The sequence below is a fragment of the Nomascus leucogenys genome, chromosome 2 (genome assembly GCF_006542625.1).
Source record: "Nomascus leucogenys isolate Asia chromosome 2, Asia_NLE_v1, whole genome shotgun sequence".
Lineage (NCBI taxonomy): Eukaryota > Metazoa > Chordata > Mammalia > Primates > Hylobatidae > Nomascus > Nomascus leucogenys.
In genome coordinates this window covers 5,978,853-5,996,871 of record NC_044382.1, presented here as the reverse complement: position 1 = coordinate 5,996,871, position 18,019 = coordinate 5,978,853, and the positions used below count along the sequence as shown (strand labels likewise).

Below are 18,019 nucleotides of genomic sequence, written 5' to 3'. Positions count from 1 at the left end.
GGGATTACAGATGCCTGCCACTACGCTTGACTAACGTTTGTATTTTTAGCAGAGGCAGGGTTTCACCATGTTGGTCTCGAACTCCTGACCTCAGGTGATCTGTCCACCTCAGCCTTCCAAAGTGCTGAGATTACAGGTGTGAGCCACCTTGCCCAGCCTGGTTATGTTTTTTTCCAGCCCACTTTTAAACCCACCAATGGAAAATGGAACTTTGTTGGTAAAGGTGACTGATATCTTGGCCCCTCTGGATATGGCGGGAAGCCTTGCTAAATAGCAGCCTTGCCTTTTCCTTTTTCTAGAGCACAGCCTGCCCTCCTCACCCCAACACACATGAGCACCATGTTGCTTCCTACTGCCAACAGTGCTGGTTTACATTTTGGACTTGGGCAAATGTCATTTGAACCAGAGATTTCTCACTCAAGGTCTACAGTCCAAGGACGCATGTTATAAAGGTCCAGGTCCAGGAAGCCCCTGAAGTTGAATATCAGATTGTGCATGGAGTCTGGGTATGTTTCTGGGGAGAAAGCCTCTATAGATTTTATTGCTTCTAACAAGGTCCGTGAACTATTCCCCACGCCCTGCCAACCCAAAAGTTATGGCAGCTGCCTTGAAGAAGGGGTGGGGTGGAAGAAAGGGCATGAGCCTGGTCCTCTCAGACCCTCAGTTTCCTCATCTGGGAAATCAAGGTGGTAAAACCCACTCTGCAGAGTTTTCCTAAAGATTAAACCCAGTAAACCAAGACATGTACCCAGTACATAGCAGAGGCCCAGTGAAACTCCAGTGTAATCCTCATGTTCAAAGGAAGAGGCAGAATAGACGGTTCTCCCATTTGGCAATTCCCTTTCCTGGTGGAGAGGAATCTGCTGAAAACCTCAGCCAGCATGCCATCTGCGGAACACCAGCAGGCTGGAAGCTGGCGTCTTGGGGCCAGAGTATCGGGAGCTGTTGCTTCCTGCCATCCTCCTGACGGTGACTGCCGTTTCCTTGGGCTCTTTTTAGATCAAAGGAAGGGCTAGGCTGGGGAGATGAGTGAGGATCATTCAGGGGGTGGCACAAGGTGCATTTAGGATGCCTGCTGGGATGGCTTAAAAATAGGCCTCTGTCCTTGGACACCAAGGGGAAGCAACCCCAGGGTTTTCAAGAGGCCTCTGCTGGCCAAGGTTATGAGCCCTCCATGGGAGAAAAATGTTTCGGAACGTGTTTTCCCAGCTGCCACAGGTAGGCATCTCTGACCCAGGAATAAACCTTTCCTAGTCAAAGGAACTAAATGAGGTGGTTAAAGGAGGAGATCAAGTGTTTAATGAGCACCTACTACATGCCGCACACTGTGTATCTGATGAGTTTGCTCTGTGTCATCCTCACAACAACCTTGCAGGGTAGAGATGATTTTTCCTACTTTTCTAGGTTGTTGGGGGCTGGGGCGGGGGGAACAGAGAAGTAAAGTACAGACCTCAAGATCACATGGACCGCAAGATCACACAGCTAATAAATAAGCAAAACCAGAATTTAAACCCAGGTCTGACTCCAAGCCTGTGCACTTTTTAACCACCTCTCAAACTGTGATGTAGAAATAAAAAGCATGAAAGAGATGGAGGTGAGGGGCTTACCCAGTGGTTGGACTTGTTACTTCCCATGGGGAAGGGAAGGGAATAGCTGTTTATTTAACATCTACTGTGTGCCAGGACTTCTGTCGGGATTTTTCTATGCTCTCATTGCCCCTGCCAGCAGCCTGAGACGGGTCTAAGGTCACGCGCCATTTATACATGACAAAACTGCAGATCTGGGAGGTACAGTGACTTGCTCAAGGCTCTCAGACAAATCGGTAGCAAAACACAGGCTTTCATCCAGAGCCCATGAAGTAAACCTCAGAGCCACCCAGGAAGCAGTTCTTACGTTGACTGGCCTTCCAGAAAGACTTGCCAAGGCTGGGCATTGGTGACCCCGACAGCCAGCGCAGAGTTCCCTCCTCCCTAACCACCCACAGACACTGATCACCCACCCTCCAAATCTCTGCCATGCATTTCGAGTCCGGGCACTGTTTCCTTGACTAACTGATGGAAAGACACTGCCCTCTAGTCTTGGTGGGGCTGGAGCAGCCTGTGATTAACCATGGGGGTTAGGCTGGGCATGGTGGCTCATGCCTGTAATCCCAGCACTTTGGGAAGCTGAGGTGGGTGGATTGCTTGAGCCCAGGAGTTCGAGACCAGCCCCAGCAACCCCGACTCTCCAAAAAATAATAATAATAATAATAGCCAGGTGTGGTGGCACACACCTGTAGTCTTAGCTACTTGGGAGGCTGAGGTGGGAGAATCACTTGAGCCCGGGAGTTTGAGGCTGCAGTGAGCTGTGATCATGCGACTGTACTCAGCCTGGGAGACAGAGCAAGACCCTGCCTCAAGAAAAAATTTAAAAAGCCATGGGATTGACCAGGTGCAGTGGCTCACGCCTGTAATCCCAGCACTTTGGGAGGCTGAGGTGGGTGGATCACAAGGTCAGGAGTTCGAAACCAGTCTGGCCAGGGTTTAGTAGAAACCCTGTCTCTACTAAAAATACAAAAATTAGCCAGGTGTGGTGGTGGGCGCCTGTAGTCCCAGCTACTCGGGAGGCTGAGGCAGCAGAATCGCTTGAACCTGGGAGGCGGATGTTGCAGTGAGCCAAGATCGCGCCACTGCACTCCAGCCTGGGTGACAGAGCAAGACTCCATCTCGAAAAAAAAAAAAGCCATGGGATTTGGGCCAGGGCTGTCCCTTTTTGCTTCTATGAACGAGTTCCCACTTCACAGAAACCACACCTCCCCCACTTCTTCTTAGAGTCCCTGGACTCAATTCTTGGCCAGAAGTGGGGGGCGCGGCTTACTGGCCAGGGCCAGCATCCACCCAAGGCCAGCAGGGCCTCGGTCTTTCATGGGAGGATGGCCCGTGGGATTTAGTTGCTGGCGTGGTTTGGGGGCCTCATCCTGGCAGAAGAGGTTTTATTTGTTTATTATTATTATTATTTTTTTTTTTTTTTTACCAGTGACAGGGTGTCTGTTTGAGTCTGGTCCTGGTGCCAGAAGCTAAGGATCTCTGCGCCCACAGACTTGGCCATTTGGGGGAACGGCTGTAGTGACTGCCAGGAGGTGAAGGGTGGGGGACATTTGGCCCTCGATGGAATATTCCTCAGCCATGAAACAAGCAGAGAAGGCTTGGGAGCGATGCGGGGAGATGCTTTTGATGTAATGTTGAGTTAGAAAAGAAAAAGCAGGATACAAAATTGGCTGTGCACTCTGATGGTAAGAAAGTTAGGAAACTACTTATATTACTGAGTACTTCAGTGGTACTTATGGAAGAAAGTTAGGACGGGGGAAAAAGCATGGGCTTGGGGTCAGAAAGGCTGGGGTCACATCTCAGCGCTGCCCCCTTGCAGCTGCGGGGAAGTGTCTTTGCTGCCTAGAGCCTTGTTTTCTCCTGGAAAAATGGAGACACCAGTCCTGTCGGTGAAGGTTTGTTTTAAGAATTAGCCGATACCATGTGTCAAAAACAATCCAGCAGAGCCCTGGTACATCGTGAGGGCACAGCCCACAGTTCTCACGTGGGATCAGGACTGGGACAATGGAAAATGCAGAGATGGGGTGCAAAAGTTGGGAGAGGCAGCGGGGGCGGGGGGTAGATTTTTCTCCCCTTTTCTGAACTTTCTATGATGTGGCTGTTGTGTTTGTTGCAGCAATTTAAATGATAAAGCTCAGGTTTGCCACTGACATCTCCAAACTAGGATGATCTGCGGGGCCCTTGGAGTCCTCCCTCCACATTTTTCTGTTTCTTATAGGAACCACTTTCCCTGAACCCAGCTAAAAGCAGATGCTGGTGTACTATTTGAGATTGCTTATTGTTTTTCTTTTATTTTAAGCATCTTCAATTTGTGTAAATAACACATCCTCTTAGAAACTTTTTAACTCTAGTTTTCTTTATCTCACATCAGAGCTCTGGTCTCGGGGCGGAAAAAAATAAGACTGTTTATCTCTTATTCCCTGAAGGAAGTCAGATCATATAATCAAGATTAAACAAATATGTAAACTTCGCTGGTTACTTGGCCGCATTTTATCCTAACATATAGTTGGTTTTGCAGGAAACTTCCCCTATAGTAACAAGGCAGTACTTCTCTCCACCCCAGTATTCATTTAAATTGCAGGCCGCTCTTAAAGAACATCTCTTGGGATTCCCAAGCCCTTCTGTAAAGAAACTCTCCGACTGAGAGATGAGGTTGGAAAACAACAGTGATGGGGAGGGGAGATAAAAATAATCAAATAAGGGTGGCCATGGACGCTGGTGCGCAGAAGGGCTTTTGATCTGTGGTCTTATTTAATGTTTCCTGGAGGATTTGCCAGCTGGAGGGGGCCTTGGCCTGCTGGGCACTGGGGGAAGCTGCATCAGGAGCTGAGTGCCTTGCACAAGGCCGCCGTGAGCGTGGACAGCACAGGCTTCTGCTGTCCCTGGGCTACCTCTGCCGATGGTCTACACCCGGGTGCTGTTTCCCCTGCTCATTTGGGATTTGTCCCTTCCTCTTAACCTTGTGGTTCCAGAGATGGCCCACAGCCTGACTCTGTGTCCACCCTCCTTGCTGCCCTGGAGGCCCCTCCCTGACAGGCAGTGCGGGCGTAGCTGTGGCCCTGCTTTGCCAAAAGCCCTGTAGTGGCTCCCTCTTGCCCATGCAGTGCGGTCTGAGCCTCTTGGGCTGGCATTCAGGGCCTTCCCATCTGGTTCTTGTGATGTCTGCAGCACCCTCGCCCTCACCTCTGCAAGGCAGTGACTGCCCAACCTGGCACATCCTCTGCCACACCTACCATGTCACTTTACCCTCCCCCCAAATTCCAGCCTCCCCCTGCCTCTGCCCCTACGGTTCCCCTCTGCTCCCTCTCCTCCCTTGAGACCTGGCTCAGTGGGCATCCCACTATTCCCAGCCCCTAACTGAGTCCAGGGCCTCCTCCAGGTCCCTAGTCCCCCCGGTGCCGTCGCCTGAGATGGTCTTTATCATGCCTGTTGTCATTGGGCATTCAGCTGTGTGTCTGCTTGACCTGGAGAGACTCAGATCTCCACAAAGGCGGGATGTGTGTGATCTGCAGAAAGGATAACTGGATAAAGAAATGAATGAGCAGTGGAATGAACATTTTGTCTGCTGCCTGTGCCAGTCCAGTGCCTGGCAAGTCTGCCCAGGCATGAAGGAAGTCAACAGGGAGCCTCTTGCCTCCCTCTCCTACCTTAGGGGTCTATGGCCCAGCCCTTCTGTCCATCTTGTGTTGGTTTCTCAAAGGCAGAGAGACTATGGTAAAATGGTAAAAAGCAAACAACAACACAGCAACAAAAACAGAGCTGGGATCACACACACCTGGCTTCAATCCCTGGTTTCATCTTTGCCCTTAACTAAACCAGCTGTGTGACTTTGGGCAAGTGACTCAACCTCTCTGAAACTCCATTTCTTCATCCATGCTGGGGATGGATAACAGTAGTCCTTACCTCATAGAGACACTACGAGGATTAAATGATGAACTGCATGGCACATGACCAGCGCAGAGTAAGTGCCTGAATGTGCGGTGATTCTATCAGTCAGGACATTGTCGGTTGCTAGTATCAGAAACCCAGCTCAACCTGGCTTAGAGCAGAAGAGGGCGCCCCTAGCCAAAAAGTCGACAGTCATCTGATTGGCCACCCTAGTCTCTAGAGTTGGAGTGAGGTCGATCCACTAGCTGGCGGAAAGCGAGATCTCCCAAGGAAAACTGGAGCATAGTAGCCAGAAAGAGAGGGATGGATACTGGGCAGGCAGAAACAGCAGGTGCCCCCATGACTAACTGTGGTGGGAGGTGTAGAAAGGCGGAGGCCTTCGCCACTGCCCAATGCTGAGGAAGGTGGTGCTCAGCCACCCCTCATGGGCCTTACCCTTCTTGCATGAAAATGACCTCCATATTCTGCCTCTCTACATCGGGGGGGCCTGGCCAGAAGAGCCCAAGAAAGGGTTTTCTGCCCTGACCCTGACTGACCTTGAGCTTGGGCAGACCCCTCTCCCTCTGTTGGCCCATTTTCCCATCTGTAAAATGGGCTTGTTGGAGGAGATGATCCCTGAGGTCTGCTCAAGCTCTAACTGTAACACAGGCAGCAACTGGTATTTATCAAGCCTGGTGTGTGCTGAGCCCAGGGAAACCAAAGATGGCATGGACAAGCCCCTGCCCTCCGGGATCTACTACTGGTATCTCCCTACCCTGTCCTAACCACCACTCTGCTTCCCATTCAAGTGTCTGTTATAGAACCAAAAGGCCAGCTGGGCACGGTGGCTCATTCCTGTAATCCCAGCACTTTTGGGAGGCCGAGGTGGATGGATCACTTGAGGTCAGGAGTTCAAGACCAGCCTGGCCAACATGGTGAAACCCTGTCTCTACTAAAAAAAAAAAAAATTAGCCAAGCATTGTGTTGCACACCTGCAATCCCAGCTACTCGGGAGGCTGAGGCAGAAGAAGTGCTTAAACCCAAGAGGTGGAGGTTGCAGTGAGCTGAGATCATGCCATTGCACTCCAGCCTGGGCAACAGAGAAAGACTCCATTTCAAAAAAAAAAAAAAATGAACCAAAAGGCCTTTTGAATTTGTTTTATCTATTGAATATAGTTGAAATGTCCAAAGCAAGTAGACTGAATGTTTTCTATTTTCCTATATAAAAATGAATGAAAACCTTCAAATCTCTACTACCTTCAAGACATATCCAGAATCTGACCCCTTCCCACCAGCTTTACTGGTACCTAGCCCTGATAGGAGCCATCATGATCTCTGCCCTGGAATAATCCGGTAGCTTTGCTGGCCCCAACATCCTTGCCCCCGCTTCCCAGCAGTCCACTCTGCACAGTGGCCTGAGCACTCCTACCATGTCTCTGCTCTAAACCTTCAATAAGGTCTCATCGCATTCAGAGTAAAATGGTTACAGAAAAATCAAACAATAGGATCTCCCCACCCGCCACCCCAGCTCTGATCTCATTTCTACCCTCATTTCTACCTGCTTCCCTCCTTGCTCCCACCATTCTGGCTAACTGGCTTCCTTGTCGTTTCTCAGCGACACCTCAGGGCCTTTGCGCTTGCTGTACCTCCTACCTGGAATGGTCTTCCCCCAGACACCCTCCCAGCTCATTTGCTTACCTCCTTCAGGCCTCTGCTCCAAAGTCACTCATCAGGGAGGCCCTTCCTCAAAGTCCTAAGAAAACACCTCTCTCTGTCCCGCCTCGTTGGCTGAATTTTACTCTGTAATGCTTCCCTCCAGGAAGAGTACGGTTTTCATTGTCTGGCTTTGCCCACTGGAACGTCAGCTCCATCAGAGCAACAATCTTGTCTGTCCTGGTGATTGCTGTAATCCTAGTGCCTGGCATGGTGCCTGGCACATACTAGACACTCGCTTCATGTGTGTTAAGTGAAAGAATGACTGAAGCCCCTTATGTTCCTTTCTAATGTGGAACCTTGGCTTTTTTATTCCTTATATTTTGTCTTCTGTGGGCCAGTGGCTTCTGTTTGGAGAGGGGCCTCCCAGCTTCCAGGCGTGATTTCCTCCCCCCGTGACTGGGCCTGCCTTCTCCCAGGGCCTGGGGAGGGGAGCCATGTCTTGTTTGCCTCATCATTGCCTCTCCCTCTTCATTTTCCCCTGCCCTAGCTCCCATCAGGCTCAGCATTCATCGAACCCCCCCACCTCCACTCTGTGGTGTGCCCAGAGCACAGTGCACCCCGTAGCTGGGCGTGGGAGGAGTGGGCTTTCATTCCCGGGGTCGCCATTCTTCTCATTGTGTGCCTTGGGCGGCCTGTGGTTTGTGAGAATTTGCCTTGAAAATTGTACTCAGCTGCTGTGCGAAGAGCAGCAGAGATTCATGTAGTAATCTCCCACCCTGCCACCTCCCAGGATCCCAGAGCCCCCCAGGAACCGCCCCTAGGATGGGAGGAGGAAAGGTAGGGGGAGAGGAAGACTCCCACTTGATATTGGCTTTGTGACCGGATCCTTTGAAAGACCACCCCGGGATTCCCCAGGTCCTTCAGAGCAGAATGTCTTTAGAAATGGACCCCAAAAGTGTCCGTTCAGGAAAAGCCAACGTGGCTTATAAGCAATGCCTTCATTTTCTGTGGCTGAGGGGAGGGGAAGTCCCCGAATCCTGGCTTGGATGTGCTTTGGAAACTCAGTAATATATCATCAGTAATAATATCATATTATTAATGACTTGTTACACACACACACTGTGCCAGGTAGTACTCTAGGGATTTCATCCACATTCTCTTTCAGCCGCTGTGTGAGTGGAGTCATGTCAGGCAAAAAGATGGAGCTAGAGAAGTGACAAGTCTGCCCCATACCTCCCACCTAGAAGTGCCAGAGCTGGGATTCAGGCTGCCTTGGCCATTTCTATTGCCTGACCTGTCTTAGCTTTTGAATAAAAGGAGGGGAGGTATTTGGATGATTTGCACAGAGAAAAGCAGCCAAATACCACCACTACTAACCCCAAGAGTAGAGGGCTCTGTTGCTTTTGGAGGGACTCTGTGGCCCAGAGGTGGCCCCCGGAGGTCCTTGTAGATTTGGAGGGATTTGATGGGGATGGAGAAGTTATTTGGCCCCGGCTGGCTGTCGTGGTAAGCTCTTGGTGTTGGCCCCTCTGACAGTGAAACAGCTCTAGTGCTTCACCACACACACTAAACCTTGGTTCGCTTATCTGTGGAATGGGTACGGTGGCTACTGGGGGGCAAAGAGGTTAGGGCCGGTCTCCCTTTGGTCTAGCCTGGAACCTTCTTAAGTTTATCAATAACCAGTCCAATTAAAATGGAATTTCAAATGAAAATAATTGTTAAGTAAAGACCAATCGGGGCCCACAGGAGTTCGCAGGAAGGCTAACCGTGCTGCCTGTGTCTTTCCGCAGACCCGAGCCCACCGGCGCGCCTCCTGGCCACCCGGCCGTGCTGCGGCCCCGGCCCTGAGCGGCGCCCGGTCCTGGGCGAGGCGCCGCGCTTCCACGCGCAGGCCAAAGGCAAGAACGTGCGGCTGGACGGCCACTCGCGCCGGGCCACGCGGCGCAACAGCTTCTGCAACGGCGTCACGTTCACGCAGCGGCCCATCCGGCTGTACGAGCAGGTGCGGCTGCGCCTGGTGGCCGTGCGCCCGGGCTGGAGCGGCGCGCTGCGCTTCGGGTTCACTGCCCACGATCCGTCGCTCATGAGCGCCCAGGACATCCCCAAGTACGCCTGCCCCGACCTGGTCACGCGGCCGGGCTACTGGGCCAAGGCACTGCCCGAGAACCTGGCGCTGCGCGACACGGTGCTGGCCTACTGGGCGGACCGCCACGGCCGCGTGTTCTACAGCGTGAACGACGGCGAGCCGGTGCTCTTCCACTGCGGCGTGGCGGTGGGCGGCCCGCTCTGGGCGCTCATTGACGTCTACGGCATCACCGACGAGGTGCAGCTTCTGGGTAGGTCGCGGGCGCGGCGCCCCCTGGGGACCTGGCAGCGGTGCCTTTGCGCGTGGGTGTGTGTTTCATTAGTAGCCACAGTCACTTATGGAGAGCTCCTTTTGCCAGGCGTGGCACTAAGCGCTTTACGCCTTTTAACTAATTTATTTCTCAAAACAACCTACCCTCCCGTTTTACAGATGCGAAAACTGAGGCCTAGAGAGGTTAAATTATTTGTGCTGCAAAGCCAGGATTGGAACCCACATGGCTTGAACCCATGCTCTGGCCCAGGTTCATTCACTCACTCATTCCTTCACTTCCTAGTTTATTTGCTCATTCATTCATTCATTCACTCGCTCATTCATTCATTCACTCGCTCATTCGTTCATTCACTCGCTCATTCATTCATTCATTCATTCCTTCACTTCCTAGTTTATTTGCTCATTCATTCATTCATTTACTCATTTGCACATGTATTCATTTGCTTACTCCTTCACCCATTCATTCACACACTTCCATTTGCTCATTTAGTCGTTCATTCACCCATTCAGCGTCAAACTTAGGCTCTGATCACAAGCACCTGTGGAGTACCTCCATGGCATGTGCAAAGAGGAGTTAGGTGTGGCAAACCCTGGCCCACATTAAGGGGCTCGAGGTGCTGGGGAGGCTGACAGGTGTAAGCCCGATTCTCACGGAGAAGGCAGCCGCTAATGCCCAAATCCTGATGGTGAGAATTCATGGGAGTAGAAGTTTGCTACCTGTATCTTGAACTTTTTTTAAAAATTGAGGTAAAATTCACATAATAGAACAGCAACCATTTTAAAGTGTACAGCTGAGTGGCATATAGTTGTCAACCATCACCTCTATCCAGTTCTAAAACGTCATCACCCCAAAGGGAAACCTACCCGTTAAGCAGCCACTCCCTATTCTCCCCTCGCTCCAGCCCCGGCAACCACTCATCTGCTTTCTGTTTGAGACCTTAGCTCTTGAACCTACAGATTGCACCAGAACCAGCCCAGCCTCGACCTCTAGGGGAGTAAAGGGAGAGCAGGTTTGTCAGGGAATCTGGACACAGCTCTTGGTGTGGCTTATGTGCATTGTTGAAATGCATGGATCTAAAGGTTCGCAGGTGTTGACAGACTGATACATCTGTCCATAACCCCAGAGTTGATCCTTCTGAGTCAAGCCTTCTCTTCTCCAGAGGTAGCCACTGTTCTGATTTTTCACTATAGGTTAGTTTTGCTTGTTTTTGAACTTCATGTGAATGGAATCGCACAGTATTTATCCACTAGTATCTGGCTTCTTTATCTCAGCATCGTATTTTTCAGATTCATCCACGTTGTTCTTGTATCAGTAGTTTGTTCCTTTTTATTGCTAAGTATGCTAAGTAGTATCCCATGAACTGGATTACCAGAGTTTGTATATCTGAATGTTTGGGCTGTTTCTGGCTTTTCAGCCTTGCATCTTGTGGGAAAACCCTGGCCTGGGATTCTTGATCCTCTACCTCATCCCCTTCATTACCCCACCATTGGGCAAGGAGGAAAGATTCATGCATCCAAGCTATGCCCCAACCCACAGAAGTAGGAAGACAGTGGAACATCTGAGTGGTCAAGAGCAGGGTTGGATCACATACACCTCTGTTCTAGAACCGATTCTCCACTTGCCCGCTGTGTGGCCTTGGCCAGGTAACTGAACCTTTCTGTGCCTCAGATTTTTTTTCATCTGCAAAATGGGCACAAGATAGCACCCACCTCATGGGATTGTTGATAAGGTTACATGAGATGATGTCTGAAAGGGATGCAGCACAGTTCCTGACACAGAGAAGGCACTCAAGAAATAACAGCTAAGAAACAAGAAGCTCTGCCTATTTGCAAGTGAGCTGGAGCATGTGTCCAAATTCCAGGCTTAGACCAGAAGAGCTACCCACCCTCCAAGCTGGAGCCTACTTGGGCATTTTAACTGTGTTCCCTCATGCTCTTTTCCATGAAAGGCTTTGGTATTTCACCTCCAGGAGATGCAGGTTTCTGAAACCTCCTAGATTTCCCATCATCTTTTTTGGAGCTCTTTGTTCCTATCCAGCAGGGAAGCAACCCCACCTCATTCACCTGCTCATTTGCAGCCCATGTCTTTGAGTAACAGCCAAGAAATCACAGCCACTCCATAATCAGCTCAAGTGGATTCGGATTTTTAAAAAATTCAAATTGGAAGCAGCCTTTGATGACTTAATGAGACTGCATAAATCCGTGAGGTGAACTCTCCCTCCCCCCACTCCATTTCCTTATTCAGCAAACCCTTATTAAACTCCTTACAACATTCTAGGAAGGGAGAGGTAGAGTCTGCTGGAATGTCACTGTGACATGGCAGACATGAGCCTCAGCTTCCCTTATCTACAAGTCATCCCTGAGCTGTGCTCATTGATGGAAAGTACCTGGCACAGGTGCCACAGGACAATGATCACAAAATTATTCTGTCCTTTTTTTTTTTATCTGCCTCATATGATCTGCAGGAAACACAAACATATATGAAGGAGAAGAACGGTATTAGAAGGAATTTCATCCATGGGTGATGAGATAATGGGTGAATTTTACTTCCTTATATCTCTGAGTCACCTTTAAAAAATACATATATGTAAAGAGCTTGTATTGCTTTTATGGTCAGAAAGAGCAATAAGGTTATTGTCCTTTCTGAAGGTTATATGAGATAACAGAGGGGAAGTTTCTGACACGTGATTGAGGCTCAGTGAATGTTTATTTTCTTCCCAGAGGAAAAGCAAGTTGTCATTGGTTACATCTGGGCAAAGGGACTATGAGTGACTTTTTTTTTTTTTTCCAAAATAACAATGATTTATAATCAGGAAAAATGTTATAATAAAAATAAGCTAAGCAGTCATGATTTTGTATGGTTTAAGTACAGGAGACAAATACCCTGCTGTTTCCAGGACAGGATGAGGCACCAGGAGAACATCAAAAATCCCACCTGAAATCTCCCAATACCTGGGAGAATTTGGCTTCCTGAAGGTGGTGTCCAAGGTACCCAATGGAAACATAAAGAGAAAGCCAGTTTCTGTGCTATCCTGAGCACTCTGAACTCCTTTCCATCGCAAGGAACAAGGGGCTGACATGGTTCCTTAGAGCGTCTCAGTTGTAAATTCTAGAATTGAAAACCCCTGAGACCCCTTCATTCCTCCCTCACCACAATCAGGTCCCACTGGATAAAGCCTGAAAACCAACAAATGAAAGTGGCATCTGGGTAGGGTTGTCAAATCAAGCAAATAAAAATATAGGACACCCAGTTACATTTGAATTTCAGATAAACAAGGAAAAAAAATTTTTTTGACACAGGGTTTCACTCTTGTTGCTCAGGCTGGAGTGCAGTGGCATGAACACAGCTCACTGCAGCCTCGACCTCCTGGGCCTAAGGAATCCTCCTGCCTCAGCCTCCCTAGCAGCCAGGACCACAGGCTTATGCCTGGCTAATTAGGAAAAAATTTTAGTACAAGCTATCCCATGCAATAATTGGGACGTACTTATGCAAAAAAAAAAAAAATGTATTTATCAGAAATTCAAATGTGGCTAGGCGTGGTGGCTCACACCTGTAATCCCAGCACTTTGGGAGGCCGAGGCAGGCAGATCACCTGAGGTCAGGAGTTCGAGACCAGCCTGGCCAACATGGTGAAACCCCGTCTCTACTAAAAATACAAAAAATTAGGCATGGTGGCAGGCACCTGTAATCCCAGCTACTTGGGAGGCTGAGGCAGAAGAATCGCTTGAACCCAGGAGGCAGAGGTTGCAGTGAGCTGAGATGGCACCATTGCACTCCAGCCTGGGTGCCAGAGCAAAACTCCATCTCAAAAAAATAAATAAATAAATAAATAAATAAAATAAAAACATGTAACTGAGCATCCTGCATTTCATCTGGCAATCCCTGTCTAAGAAGCATCCACCCCATCTTGTGGGGCTGGGGTGTGTTTTATTTGCCCTCAATCTTGAGCCAAAGTCTCAGAAATAAAAAAGGGCTCGTAGGCCTCACATATTTTTTTTGCCTGGTGGAACTGTGAGCCCAGCCCAGTATCCTCCTGCACAGAGTCCAGCTGCAGCAGAGAGTGCTGCATCTATGGGGCCAGACCCTGGGGTGCCCTTTCCAGGTAAAGAACCCAGAGTCCCGAGAAGGAAAGTGACTAGCCTAGAACCACCAAGACGGTCAGTGGCAGAGCCAGGACTGGAAGACTTCTGCGGCAGTATTTAGTTCGCATTGTGCTCACCTGGGAAGCTTTGACAATCCCACTTCCCAGGCTGCACCCAGACCAATTAAATCAGAACCTCTGGGGGTGGCACCCAGGTGTTAGGAGTTCTTAAGGGCCCCCAGGTGCTGCCAGGGTTCTGCTAACGATCCCCTTTGCATAGGTGTACATTGCCCCCTCCTTCCTCCCTCCCTGCTTGAGAACCTTGGCTGTCAAGTTCTTGGGATTCCTCTGTCCAGGGGATAGAATCATTGGGCCATGTAGACCGTCTCTTGCTTTGACTTTTTCGCTTCATCCCCAATCCCCACTCCTTTTCGTGCCTTCTCCTGACCAGATAGGCACCACTCTGATTCATAATCCCATGGATGTATCTTTTGGAGTCTCGCTCTGTTGCCCAGGCTGGAGAGCTGTGGCGCAATCTTGGCTCACTGCAACCTCTGCCTCCCAGGTTCAAGCTATTCTGCCTCAGCCTTCCGAGTAGCTGGGATTACAGGCACCTGCCACCACGCCCGGCTAATTTTTGTATTTTTAGTAAAGATGGGGTTTCTACTGGGTACCTGTTGGTCAGGTTGGTCTCAAACTCCTGACCTCAGGTGATCCACCCGCCTCGGCCTCCAAAAGTGCTGGGATTACAGGCATGAGCCACCGTGCCTGGCCGAATGTATCTTTTAAAAATAGGTAGATCTGTTTTATATGCATATGTGGATGGTATTGTGCTAAGGATCTTATTCTGTTTTTCTTTTTCCACTCACCCTTCTTTAGGCTCTATCTGTACTGTTGTATGCCTATCTGGTTCCTTTCTCCCTCGTGGCCCCTGCCCATTGATGGACACCTGGATTACGACCAATCCCCCAAGCCACACGCACAGACAGTTCTGTAGGGTGCATTGTCTCAGGGCTGCTCTATGCTTGTTTAATGGTCTCTGGGGTACAGATCAGGAGGGGCTTGCGGGTCCTGGAGTGGATCCATCCTGAGAGGCTTAGATTTCTCAAGATGCTCCTCAGGGCCAAAGAGAAGGGACTGACTGCAGGAAAATTACTTTTAGCTGAATTTAGCAGTTCCTGGAGCCAGGAGAGGAAGCTTCTGCCAGGCCATGCGCTCCCTTCCCTCCCTTCTCCCTGTGGCTCCAGGAAGCATTTATCACAGGTGGAGTATCCCTTGTTGGAAATGCTTATGACCAGAAGCATTTCAGATTTTAGACATTTCTGGATTTTGGAATATTTGTATTATAGTTAACATTTCAGCATCACTAATCTGATATCCGAAAATCACTGTTGATGATTCTAGATTAGTGTTTTTTCATGTTTTGTGCTCAAAAACTTCAGAGTTTGTAGCATTTCACATTTCAGATTTTCAGATCAGGGATACTCAACTTATGTCCCTTTTCTATGGAAGCCCTTTCTGGAGGTCCTCGAGTTCAGGCCAGGCCCTGTGCTTTTTTGAGGCAGCCCTGCCCTTCCTCCTAGGCAGCTCCAGGGTGGTCAGTGTCAGCCCTGCCGTCCTTCCTCTGCCCAGTCGTGGGAAGCTGGTCAGATTGAACAAGCAATGCCAGTCGGGGGTCATGGCATAGCAGACCATATTGTCAGAAATCTTTGGTTGCAAGGGACAGAAACTCAGTTCAGTCTCACTTAAGGAAAAATAAAAAAGGAAGCATTAATGTCTCATGTGGCTGCAAATTCCTGGGAATGGTTGCCTTTAAGCCTGGCTCAATGCAGGGACCCAAAGAACAGCACCTGGCATACTTGTCTGTCTTCATTTCTCATTTTGCCATCTTCTTTGGTGGCCTCATCCTCAGCTGGACTGTCCCTTTGGGGTGGAGGAAAGGCCACCAGCATTTCCAGTCTTGCGTCCCACGAGCTTAACAAATCCAACAGAAGAGCTGCTTTCCTAGAAGGCCTGCCTACCGTCTCTAGATGTAGCCTCATGGATCTGGCCTGGGTCACACGCCTATCTCTGAACCCATCTCCATGGCCAGGGGGATAGGATGAAGTGATTGGCCAGGTTAAGGCCCCCCTCCCAACTCCTGAGGCAATGGGAGGTGGGGGTGGGGCAGTTCCCTCCAAAGAAAAGCTGGGTGCTGTTACCAGAAGAAGGGGAGTGGATGCCAGGCAGCCGGAAACAACAGCCCTGCATGGGCCTTGGAAAGGTGTCATTTGCCCAGCTTGGAAGCACTGAGATCCCTCGTTAAAGATAGTTACTAGGCACTTACTCTGTGCCAGGCACAATGCTGAGAGCTTGACGTGGGTCGTGTCTTCTGTTCCTTACAAGAATCCTGTGAGGCAGGAAACTCATTTGCAAACTCCACGTGGATAGAGAACTTGGCCAAGGTTACAAAACTATTGGTGGTCCTAAAGTCAGAGTTTGTTCATTATTGTTTTAAACAAAGTGTGTGATAAAGACTTGAACTTATGGAGCTAAATGCAGGGTTCGGAGGTCTGAGCGCACCATTCCAGGCTGCAGGAGAGGAAACTGAGGCCCAGAGAAAGGCAGGGACTTGCCCAAGGTCTCCCAGCTGGTCAGTGGCCACGGTGGGGGAGGGAGGTGTGGACCCAGGGCTGTCTGGGTGAGGGGCCTGTAAGCACACCTCGGGCCGGGAAGAATGCTGCTGTGCTGCTGGCTTCAGGCACAGCCCCATTGGGAGCCACGCGCAGTCATTAGCTTTGCAGTTAATGTTCTTTTTTCCAAACAGACCAGGCCAGCACCCACCTCCTCACCCCAACGTAAATCATTTGCATGGCAGGGTGTCCTGAAGGGTTGTCCTTTGCCAGTCTGGAGCGAGACCGCCACTGCGTGACCGCCAGCCTGTCCCACCAAGGGCTTCTGAAGGCCTGTTCTATGCAGGCACGGAGCTGGGCGCATTGTGATCCCACTGTTCTGCCCTCTTTAATCTTCCCCACAGGCCACTGAGATGGGATGAGGGTACCCACTTTGCAAGTGGGGAAACTGAGGTCACAGCCAGAATTGGCCAGGGTCCAACTGAGGCCTGTGTCTGCAGTCCAGCCTTCTCTGGTTGGCAGAGGGGCATCTGGAAAAGCACGAGGTCAGTGGCCCACAGACCTGGGTCCTGCCCCAGCACACCAAGGCCAATGTTTGCCATCTTCTTTCCTAGAAGCCCAAGCCCTCTCCCTTGGTGCCCACCCTCTCGGCCTTCCCCTGTGGCTGTGGATAAGGAGCTCTGCTCCTGTCCCCTCCTGCCTGCTCATGGACATGGTTCCTGTCATTTGTCCACTTCCTCCGCCTCCACTGAGTCATCCCCACGAGCACATAGAAGAGCCCCAGTGGCGTCCATCTTTTTACAACACCCTCGGTCAGCCCCCTCACCTGCCACAGTCCTGTCTCTCTGCCCTCCCTCCCTCAGGGCAGGTCTTTCTTAAGTGCTGGTTGTGTCACCCTCTCCTTTTCCCTCTTAAGCTGTGCCCTGAGGCGTGAGTCCCTGCCCATCACTGACCTTCAGCCTGTCAGACCCGGAGCCTACATCCTGGACCCACTACCGGGCCCCTCGCTTTCAGCCCGGGTAACCTCTCCCTGCTGCGTGAATGTTGCTGCTTGTAGTTCCTGGGCCTTCCCGAGCTCCCGCTGTTCCTCCTGCTTTCCTGGCCACCCCTCGCCCTGCCTGTCCTCCCTATGTTGAAAGCCCCAGGGTTCTATCCTGGGCTCACTCTTTCCTTTTTACTTCCTTAAATTGTGTAATACAATATGCATATAGGAAGGCATTTAAGAACAACTGTAGCATTCAACAGATTGTCATAAAACAAGCCTGTTTCTGTCTGCCCTCTTTCTCCAAGTCATCTGAGCCCATCATTGGGCTTCACATCTAGGCTGTTGACTCCCAAACCCATCTTCCCAGCCCTGATGCCTCCCTTGAACCCCAGGCCTCCCACCACCTATCCAGCCTCTCCTCCTACATCTGAGGGTCATCCTACACTGAACATGCTCGGACACAACTCTTGCATCCCCCATGTCCTGCTCCTCAGCCAGCCCCATTGGCGGTAAGTAGCACCACCCACTTGGTTGGCCATTGGCAGTAAGTGACACCACCCCCTTGGTTGGCCATTGGCAGTAAGTGGCACCACCCACTTGGTTGACTATTGGCAGTAAGTGGCACCACCCACTTGGTTGACTATTGGCAGTAAGTGGCACCACCCACTTGGTTGACTATTGGCAGTAAGTGGCACCACCCACTTGGTTGGCCAGTAACCCGGTGTCATTCTTGATTCCTCTTTTCCTTGCCTTGGATCCATTCTGTCAGCGAGTCCTGTCATTTCTGCCTCTAGTACCTGGCCTGAGTCAGTCCCACAGAGACAGAGTGGTGATTGATGGATGGGTTTCTCTGTCCCCAGTTGTCCCTGCCTTCA

General features: G+C 50.4%; 1 protein-coding gene across 1 annotated transcript in view; it reads left to right on the top strand.

Annotated features, from left to right (window-relative positions):
- Window positions 1–18,019, top strand: part of NEURL1B (neuralized E3 ubiquitin protein ligase 1B) — a 49,415-nt gene that overhangs the window by 18,752 nt on the left and 12,644 nt on the right. Inside the window, exon 2 of the mRNA XM_030825066.1 lies at window positions 8,900–9,445. Within this exon, the coding sequence (XP_030680926.1) occupies window positions 8,900–9,445 (546 nt within the window). The remainder of the gene's footprint in view (window positions 1–8,899; window positions 9,446–18,019) is intronic.